Genomic DNA, 10,768 nt, shown 5'->3' with positions numbered 1-10,768 from the left:
ATCACTGCCCCTTCTGGACATACGTGAGAAATGTCGGATAACACTTACTGCTTAAAAACATTCGTGTAAAACACTTGACGTAATCAAACAAATTAATACTAAATGTAGATTTAAGATTTTGCCCAAATAAATGTTTTTTTTTTAAGTAATCTTGAGCGTCGAAATGAAATTCAAGCGAAAACATAAAAGTTACAATGAGAGGAACACGAACAAAGGCATGTTCACTCTGATTGGCTGCGACCCTGTTTGTGAACGGACTTCGAGTCAAAGGAAACAGCAAGAGGAGGATCAAGAGCAGAGGTGGGTAGAGTAGCCAGAAATTGTACTCAAGTAAAGAGTACTGCTACTTTAGAATTTTATTACTCAAGTAAAAGTAGAGAGTAGTCACCAAAATATTTACTTGAGTAAAAGTAAAAAGTATGTTGTGAAAAAACTGAGTGGAAAGTACTGAGTAACTGATGAGTAACCTGTTCGTTTAATGATGACGGCAACAAATAATGCACAAAACATAAAAATAGCAATGAACAAATTCAGAGCCAAAAATATCTCTTAAGCAACTAAAACAATAATAAATTAAATAATAATACATTAAAATTGTCGCGAAGCGCTCGTTGTTGCCATTGTGTTCTGCTTCTTTGCTGCCGGTGTTTGCCGCTGAAAGTTCGTGTGCAGTTAGTCATGTGACCGCCTGGCTGTTTGATTGGTGAAACGGAGTCAAACGTCACCAGTGACTGCATTTGATTGGTGAAACGCAGTCATGCGCTGGATCCTACTTTGGAGGTCTCTGACAAACCAAAACAAACAAAGCGTGCATTAACAGATCGATAAAAAATATGTAGCGAGTAGCGAGCGTAATGTAGATAAATGGAACGGAGTAAAAGTAGAGCTTCTTCTTCACAAATATACTCAAGTAAAAGTAAAAAGTATGTTGCATTAAAACTACTCTTAGAAATACAATTTATCCCAAAAGTTACTCAAGTAAACGTAACGGAGTAGATGTAGCGCGTTACTACCCACCTCTGAACATTACCACAATTACAGCCTCCACAATGACCATTAAAATAAACCAACACTTCTCAAACAGATTCAGAAAATACTGATTATAATCCTCATGAAGGAGGATTTACTGCAACCCTGTTCCATTATACTGCATTAGTTTCATTCAGGTTCACCTAATACATAAATATGAATTAAAACTAAAAATCAAGGACATTTACAAATGCTGAAACAAATCAGCCATTTATTTAAAGTTTACACATTATACAACACTTAATGAAATGCATTCCTTTGAACAGAATGGTAATGGGGTTAATGGGGCATAAATACGTGACTGCAGATTGCCTTAAAAAGGTACTGTTGGAGGAAAAAAGTAGTCCGGGCGAAAGTCTAAGTCTAAACCTCTTCAACACAAAACTGCACTTTTACTGGAGTCAAAAAAGATTCAAAATAAGAAGGCACTGGAGATTGTCAGAGTCCAATGCAAGACAAATTATAAAATTCCTGACAAAACAGGTCCGGTTCGGAGTCCACTTGCACGGCGGGGCGGCTCTAGAACGGATCAGGATTACGGATCCAGACCACATCCGTATCCGGATCCGATATGGACCCGTGCATTGAAGTGTTTAATTCGGTCCTGACTCGTTCTGGATCCCATATTCAAAATGGCTCATCCGGCTACAACTAGAACTAAATGTAAACAAAATCTGGCGATGTTATATTTTGCAAAAACACTGGTAAAACGCACTTGATTGTAAATGAAGTTGGTGATTATAGCAGATTTAAACTGCATGATTTAATGGCAGAAACATTAGATTATATATTATGATATATATAATATCACACAACAAATAATAGTTGAATATAGTATTTAACCCTTGCTGCATTATGTGGGAAAGAGCAGAAGAACAATTTTTATTTATTAGTTATACTTCCTTTTTATTTATTAATAATATGTCTTGTACTTCATATTTAAAAATAAGTTGGGCTCGTCCGGGATTTGAACCCGGGACCTCTCGCACCCTAAGCGAGAATCATACCCCTAGACCAACGAGCCACATATACACAAAATTCAACATTGATTTCCAGAGTTCACTGTATATGCCACGTTGTATGGACTTCTATGTTATCCCCTGATGTTCACAGTACAACTTTACATCTCTCTGGTGGCCGAGTGCCACCTACTGGCGCTTTATCATACTGCAGCGTGCTCCACTTCCACCAGACCTGCAGCAGTAGTGCAACATCACCATTTCAGCAGGAATGGAAGAGAAATACCACTTTGAAATAATCAGACCAGATAACCCTAACCCTAACCCGAGGACGTTCTTCCTACATAATTATATATTCCCAAATACTGTTTACACATGATAAATCACCCGTTTTCTAATTGATCTTCATTATGTTGGACTTTCTTCCACACATAATTGTTGTTCTTTGTAGCCTTAGTTGAGACGAATATGTGTGATTAGTTGTTCCACATTCAGAGGATGTGGACAGACCAACTCTAAATTGAGAGAAAATTAAGAAGTCTAATCTGCACTGTTGATCTGTTGGTATTTAAATGAAGCAGTTTCTTGCCCAAACAAATATTTCAGTATAAATAAGGGCTCGTCCGGGATTTGAACCCGGGACCTCTCGCACCCTAAGCGAGAATCATACCCCTAGACCAACGAGCCACATGTACATTGTTATTTGACTGACACTTTAGGACTTTACAGGGTGCCACGTTGGTCATCTCAAAATATCATCCTGTTACTGAGCACCATCTGCAGGACACTTACGGTACTGCAGCCGAAACTGCAATATCACGTCTACAGCAGTTTCCCAGTCAAATATCACGCTGTTTTACAAAGTCTATGACCAAAACAAATAAAATGATATAAATAAATATAAAAATAATCAAAAGTACTTCAAACACAAACACCTCTTTGAGGTACTACTACAGAAAAATTGTTCTTATTAATTATTATATATTCATGATATTTATCTGACTGATTTATCTGAGTAACACAAGTCAAATTCTGATTTTACATTCAAAACATTGTGAATTTAATATGACACATTAACATTATTTGTCTGGGTGTGTGTGGCAGCCCTCCCTCCTACTGTACCAACCACTGGGTGATATGGATCAAATCTTCATTACAGAAATAAATGTAATTTTATGTTATACATTTTCTTCGATAGCCAAATAGTGTGACATAGTTTGTGCATTTGCAGGGCATTAAGCTGATAAACAGTTAAAAACATTTAGATTAGATGGGAATGTGCCAGTTTTTGGTTCATTTAGAGATCAAAGTACTTTATCTCATTGATGCATATGTATCCTGTAAATCTAAAAAGGGCCTGATGATTTACCTCAATATAACCTGAATAACAAATTGGCTGACAATTCTTGTCAAGGTACACTATATAATTTCTTCACGCTGTAAACTGTGTACTTTAAAAAGCACCAAACCTAGAGCTTTCAGAGCCGTTAGTCCACACGTCTGTCCAGTCTGTGATCCAGTCATGGCTCACAAAATGGCATTTTATTGCATTTTCAGTTCACACCATCAAAGAAAAGAGAAGGCCATCCGCTTATAAAAATACAACACACCGGTCTGTATCTCCAAATACCATGAAACAATATACATTTCTATATGATGCCCTCATATACAGTATGACATTATTCCCTGTTTTACTGATATATATATAAACGTAGTATTAGTTAATATAATATAATAGTAGATATAGTATATATATACATATATATCTATATATATATAATACGTATTATATATATATATATATATATATATCGATATATTATATATATATAATATATATTATAATTATTATATTATATTTATACTATCTACAATATATAGTTATATATTTAGTATTTTAGTGTACCATCTCTTTGACATAAACTGAATAAGAAAAGGCAACATGCAGGTGATAGCAGCACATTTAAAAACACATACCAAGTAAAAGAGAACATTCAACACAACATGACGAGACAGCTTTGAACCTCAAAAAAAAAAAAAAAAACATAAAAAAAAAGAAGAAAGAAAGATGATGAATATTTTAGAGGTAGTGCTCAGTTTTAACCACAGGATGAAAAGGTGATCAAATTAAAAAGGTCATGGGTTTTACTGAGCCAGACAGCAGTGTGTTTCTTTGTGTCTACTGAAACAAATGTCACTACACTTTATATACTTTATATATACTGTAATTTTGCAGGAATATACCTGTTACTTTGGTTTAAGGGGCTTTTTTTTCTTTTTATTTATTTATTTTTTACTGTTGTAGTTCCTTCTAATGACCACTAGAGGTCATGCTTAGCTTAACTTGATGCCTTTTCAACCTTCAACACTGGCACTGAGAACACTTGATAGTTGAGTCAGCTTCGCAGAGAACACTCACAAATAAAAAATAAAAAAAAAAGGCATTTGCTATAACAAGGTTCAACTATAGAATAAAGAGCTTCTGTGCATTGATATGACAACATATGAGCACGTGGGGTTAAACAGCTCATGTAAACATTGCTTTTCTGTGCAAGAACATGTTCCTACATCCACAAATCAATATTACTGTCATGTGCTCGGCCGATCTGATTCGGTCATGCACAGAATTTAAAGTGTGTTGTCTCTGATGATCTGAATCCTTTCTTTCACTAAACGAATACTGTGTTGGAGGTCATTATATTGCTGCTGTCACCATTTTAATTTTCACTGGGAATTACATTTTCCAAGTTCCTCTTTGTATTGAGCTATTCCCACGACTTCCAGGACGTCGTCTAAAGGAATCGAGGTGACAGGCATGCTGGGATAGCTCCAAAGAAAAACACTATGTCTCTCTATGTGAACCTGGTTTGTGGTATGTATATATTACAATACAAAAAATAATTCTATGAATAACAATAGTAACAATAATGTGCAAATTATGAAGATGGAGTGAACGTTTGTGTCTTTCCATAAACTCACTTTTGGTTATTCTTTCATAATACAATAACTCAGAACATCAGAATTGACTGAAACAGACAAAACACACTAGAGACAGGCTGATGCTGCTGCGTAGACTTTTAAAACAGTTCATTCAGGAGATGTAAAATGTCTTTTTAAAAGGCTTTTATAGGGTAAAGGGGGGTGGGGGGTTCAGAAGATGACTCTGGTGGGATCCAGGGCGAGTGGAGGGGCTAAATAGTGACCAGTCTCTACTGGCGACAAAGGTTTAGGTCGGTGTTAAAAGCCTGACAGGCCAGAGACTAGAAGGGATGGGAGGAGAAGGGTGGACTGGGTGGTAGGTAGGGAGGTGGGTGGGTTGGGGGGGTTGAACTTGGGGGTGGAGTTATAGAACCTTCTGGAGGATGGCATTGGGCACTTCCAGAGTCTCGTCCTTCACCAGGACGATGTCATAAGAGTCCAGATATTTGTCCAGTCGCTCTTCCACCTGCAGGGTCAGAGAGGGGGAAAACTGTGAGGAGACACAGGTCACGTGACACGACTCTCCAAGCGGCCTCTGCCACTGTCACCGTCACCATGGAGATGAAGCAGAAAACAAGCAGTGCTCAAACAATGTTTTCAGCTTTTAAATGACTAGTACTAAGGGAATTCTACATTTTGCAATTTCATCTTTTGCCTGAAAACTAGGAACCATCAAGAACACATGTACAGACTTTTAATATCTTAAAAATCCGGTCAGGAATCAGACTCTTACTGGAAGTGGCAAAATGTGGCTGTGAAGCAGAGACAATGTACAATGACAACAAGATGTAGGTCCCTGGTCGTGTGTTGTGGCTGTACCTTGTCGTTGAGGAAGCCGATCTTGAGGATGTTCTCCACATTGGGCGCGCCGTCGGCCATGCTGAGGTCCCCCAGCGAGTCGCCCATTAGGATGATGTTGCAGTATTCCTTCACCTGTTTGAAGTACTCCGTGTTCCGCAGGGCACCATCGTGTTTGTTGTACACGTGGATCAGCTCGCCTTTGAAACCCTTCAGAATCCCCTACGAGATGAAGAACACGAGCAATGAGGAACGTGAGCCGGTATATTTCTGTTGTCACGATTTTGAACCGGAGTCACCAGCTTAACTCACATTATCATCGAACTCCATGAAGTTGGAGACGACCTTGACGTTGGGGTGGTAGACTCCGGCCTGGCGGATGATTTCTTCCAGCACGTCGCCCAGGCCGGCGGAGAAGATGAAGACAGGCACGTTGTGCTGCTGCAGGCGGTCAAAGAACTGCTCATAGCCTTCCCTGAAACCCAACACAGAGAAGTCAGTCACAGAGAAATCAGTTCATCACTCACTCTGCTCTGCGCACAGGAGTCACACTTTTAAGTTAGTGGGAAATCTCCATTACCAAGTCTCTCTCTACCAATACCTGAGTGCAGCGTCAGACTCTCTCACCACCTCTGGCAGTTTGTCTTTCTCTAGCCGCTGCTCCACAAGCAGCGTGTGGGACTTGAAATACCTGCAAACACACACACACACACACACACACACACACACACACACACACACACACACACACACACACACTTTTAGTAATATATGTCTCTGATCGCCGCAAGTCTGACAACTTAAGAAAAAGATGACTGTGTGTGCTTGTTATATGAGAGTGAGCGGTTTTAGTGTGTGTGACTTACCACTCCACCATGAACGGGTACTTCTCCTCCATGGTGAGGTTAGGGTCGATCTCGATGGGATAGTATTTATTCTTCAGCTGCAGCAGCTTGTGCCTGCACTCCTCTGTTACCAGCTTACAGTTATCAATGATATCTGCAACAATAAAATGCACGTTTCAATCAGGCAAAAAAAAACAAAAAAAACATATTGAAATTGAGAATTTAAACTCTTCCCAAAAAATAAAGTTGAAAAATAAACACTAAAACATGATACTAAGGAACGTCTCTTGTTGAACGTACTGTGACACGTTGGACAGCGTTTGCCATTGATGGCGAACTTGCTTAACGTCATGTCGAAGTCTGTGATGATCTGAAACAGAGTCAAGAACACTTTGTCTTTCACTGGAAACGGAATCTACTTTTCCAGCTAATGGCCTTCACGCATTAACTACAGGTCCTCCTCCAAAAACCTGTGTTGCCTCTAAAACACTGTGTGACTTGTGAGCGTCACCACCACTAGGTGGTGCCGTTTCACCAAAACACTGATTGACGGGGTGACGTCAGCACTTGATGTTCTACCTGTAGTTTGGAAGCTCCTCCCTTGATGAGCCCACATATGATCTGCTCCACCCTCTCAGGGTCTCTCATGTGTACCGTGGTCTTCTCAAACTGAGGCATCTGGAGGGAGAGAACGAAAGAGAGAGAGAGGAAGGGGGATCAGTTAAGACTTGGCAAACAAGAGGACCGTAAAACAGCATGAAAGATATTTGATCTGCATGACCGTGTCACCTCCTGAGCAGACGCTTCAGGAGATTAACTACAGAGCTCTCAGCCTGCAGGTTATCTACCGTTCGAGCCCTGGTATGAAATAAAAAGAGGAGGACAATGATGGACTAAGAGTTTGCATGTTGAGAAATTGGGCTGAATTTGATGTATGTATGTTGTTATGTGTGTTCTGTTTTGAATATACACAGTGTACTCAAAGATTCAATCTAAAATGACCAACATTCCTCTTCGACGCTGCCTTCAGTGTATTTGAACACACTGTTCCTGCTTCAGACACACCCACCCACACCCACACCCACCCACACACCCACCCACACACGCACCCACACCCACACCCACACTCAACACGACACACACACACACACACACACACACACACACACACACACACACACACACACACACAACACACTCTCCTGGAGCGGGTTTCGGGGTCACGGAACAGCTGATGTTTGGAATCTGTCGGTGTTGCGTAACAAGCAGAGTGAACACCCAAACAGACGCGGTAACACCCGGCAGAGAGGAGAGGCGAACTTCAGCCCTTCTTGTAACTTCATCTTCGTCAACATCAGCTCTGACTGACGAGTGCAAACATGGACAAGTCTGAGAACCGCTGTGAGACATACTGCCCGGATTAAAAAACAACAAAGGTTTAAAGAAAGTGCAGCTGATGGTGAGCATGAAGTAAATTTATCTTTGATTAATTCTGACTAATCAGGGCATGGTGGTGAGTTACTGTATGCTAACTTCTCTGAACAGACCGTTAGTGTCACAGAGGAGTCGTCGTGAGATGCTGCTGTCAGTGAAAGCCGCACGATGACAGCCACACCTGTGAACCACACCTGTGAACCACACCTGGACAGTCAACTGCAGCAAAATCCTGCAACGACAAAACCAGCCTCAGCCTCTGAGTGACGGCCGCCTGCGGGCTCAGTCTGTCTGACACGGAACGCCCACCGGGAATGAGTGTGTGTTTGTGCAAAAACGCTAAATTAGCCTGTTAAATAACGATGTCACTTGAGTTACGCCGTGCCTGTAATGAGTAAGGAATGAGTATGTGAAGCTGGCTGTGACATGGTGACATGGTGTACCAATACAATGGTAGTGATTTGATTAGGAGATAAAGTCATTTGCACACACTTGAGCCAAAACAAGCAGCTGAAGAATCCTGTTAAAGTTTGTAAGTTACTCTTCACTGCAGATATAACATTTAACAAACCACAGGCTGAATTTATTGGCCAATAATACATGATTTCTATTTTCTTTTTTAACAAACTACTGTTTTAGAAAATGGGATAATCGTCTATGTTTAGTGTCTATGTGTTTATCTAGTCTATGCATACATAGATCTACACAGACATAAATATAGAAAAGCTTATAAGCTCTTTCTGATGCAACAAGGTCGACAGTTGAATGTTTTTAGGAGGGGCAACAAACAACCTGTGCATATAGTAGATGTATACTGTGCTGATAGAAAGGAAACAAGTGTGTAACTGAAACACACAAACACACACAACCCCACCCAACACAACTTTTCCCCCAGGCTTATATAATCAGCACTGGGCTGCTTAGCACCTCATACATCACTCTGATCCTACAGAAACATGACACTCAGAACACAAACTAAATATAAACCTCAGTTCCTTTATTATTAACCCTCTCATACACACACACACACACACACACACACACACACACACACACACACACACACACACACACACACAATTATCTCAGCGCACAAAACTACCTACACAACTTCACATCTGTTGGGTAAAGTGGGTAAAGAAGAAGAGCCTCCCTCCTGGTCTGACAACCTCACATTTGTTTTAAATGACAGGTTTTCAATGGGTTGCCACAGGGATGACCTATTTAAACATGCTCTGCATTTACAGGGACACAAAGGCTGCAGTTTAGGAACACATATGAAAAGGCAGCAGAGTTGGTGTTTCCCCTGACGGCAGTGAAATTCAAACCTGCTCTTCCAATCAACTTTGAGCGAATGAAAAACTGCTGCACGACTGACAATGACATAAAACTGTCTTCTGGAAACACTGAACGCAACATTGCCAGATATTTTTTGCACAATTTAACAGACATGACCTTATTAGCGAAAACCAGATTGTTAACAATATCAGAAATAAGGGGTTTGGGAAAAGCCTGCATCTCTGGGATAACATTACAAGCAGCAAATACTCAAAGGTCAAAGGGCAAAGCATCCTAATGACAGTAGAAGGGGCAAACATTCAGGAGGGTTTTCTTACCTTTGAGAGCAAGGAATTTTAGCGCTAAATGCTTTTTTAACTTTCATTATGAGCCAGAAATGGAGCTACAGCCTGGAGCATTAAGTTACACACAAACACAGTCAAATGTACACACACAAACAAACAAACAAACACACACACACACACTTGCTTACCTTGGATCTGTTGTCTCAGCTAACGCAAGAATGAAGAAAAGATTGCAAGGCTGCAGAGGGCTTATATAGCTACAGCAGCAGCCAGGGAGGGGGGGGGGGCACCAACCAGCATAGATTAGACAACATAACCCCTCCCACTGTATAGACAGGGTCCAACACACACACACACACACACACACACACACACACACACACACACACACACACACACACACACACACACACACACACACACGGTGACAATTTCAGCGGACCCATGTCAACACACTCCAACATACACACAGTTCAGTATAAATAGACATGGGATGGGACCAGTGGAGGAAAAGTAACATTTGTAATCCACTCTTGTTCCAGTAATGTGACCTTTGACCCCTTGAAAAAGGAACCTTTAAAATCAATCAGAGGCAAGGGGGAGGCGGGGGGGACTGGCTTCAGGCCTCCGACTGCTGAGCACACACATTTTAACACACAACACACACCCCTCCCCCAACAAACACACACACACTCGCAGTAAATAGCTTAACGCCGCATGAAAGGTCACAAGGGTCAAGGTTCAATTTGAGCGTCAGGCCGTTCGGTCTTACAATGGTCAGTCACAAACGACACACACACACAGCTCGTGGACCTGCCGCACACACACAGGTAATATACAATGTCTTACGCTTAATGTTTCTGCTGCTGCCCCAATATATTAGTCACACAAACATACACATGTAGAAACAGGCAAACTGCAGCGTCTTTACATTTTTCCAGTTACGTCTGAACATGTCCATCATTTTGTTTTAATTGAATGTATACACACACACACACACACACACACACACACACACACACACACACACACACACACAAGTATTCAGGTTAATCAGGTTCTTGTTTCAAAGCCGCTGCATAAACCTGAGGCCAAAAGATGTGAACGCCAATAAAACCTTTAAAATTTATTAATTTAAAAC

At 40.7% G+C, this 10,768-nt stretch overlaps 1 protein-coding gene and 2 non-coding genes across 3 annotated transcripts; all 3 read right to left on the bottom strand.

Moving 5' to 3' along the window:
• Positions 1–1,981: 1,981 nt before the first annotated feature.
• Positions 1,982–2,053, bottom strand: trnap-agg. Its single transcript has one exon. It is a non-coding gene; the product is annotated as a tRNA-Pro (tRNA).
• Positions 2,054–2,603: 550 nt separating this feature from the next.
• trnap-agg lies at positions 2,604–2,675 on the bottom strand. The gene has a single exon. It is a non-coding gene; the product is annotated as a tRNA-Pro (tRNA).
• A 2,370-nt stretch (positions 2,676–5,045) lies between these two features.
• nt5c3a (5'-nucleotidase, cytosolic IIIA) lies at positions 5,046–9,828 on the bottom strand. Its single transcript, XM_022746146.1, has 8 exons — positions 9,816–9,828; positions 7,190–7,288; positions 6,911–6,980; positions 6,632–6,764; positions 6,367–6,456; positions 6,078–6,240; positions 5,787–5,987; positions 5,046–5,433 (listed from the first exon to the last, which is right to left on the bottom strand). The coding sequence occupies exons 2-8, from the start codon at positions 7,286–7,288 to the stop codon at positions 5,332–5,334; spliced, it is 858 nt and encodes a 285-aa protein (XP_022601867.1). The 5' UTR covers positions 9,816–9,828; the 3' UTR covers positions 5,046–5,331.
• Between the last annotated feature and the right edge of the window lie 940 nt (positions 9,829–10,768).

The sequence above is a fragment of the Seriola dumerili genome, unplaced genomic scaffold (genome assembly GCF_002260705.1).
Source record: "Seriola dumerili isolate Sdu_G_001 unplaced genomic scaffold, Sdu_1.0 BDQW01000092.1, whole genome shotgun sequence".
Taxonomy (NCBI): domain Eukaryota; kingdom Metazoa; phylum Chordata; class Actinopteri; order Carangiformes; family Carangidae; genus Seriola; species Seriola dumerili.
This window is presented reverse-complemented; position numbering and strand designations above follow the sequence as displayed.

What these genes read in the sequence shown, in the direction of transcription:
- nt5c3a (XM_022746146.1), bottom strand. Translation starts at nt 7,288, where the DNA reads ATGCCTCAGTTTGAGAAGACCACGGTACACATGAGAGACCCTGAGAGG. An exon ending in GAGGAGCTTCCAAACTACAG is followed by an intron (nt 6,981 to 7,189) that starts GTAGAACATCAA and finishes ACTCTGTTTCAG; the next exon opens with ATCATCACAGACTTCGACAT. An exon ending in TCATGGAGTTCGATGATAAT is followed by an intron (nt 5,988 to 6,077) that starts GTGAGTTAAGCT and finishes TTCATCTCGTAG; the next exon opens with GGGATTCTGAAGGGTTTCAA.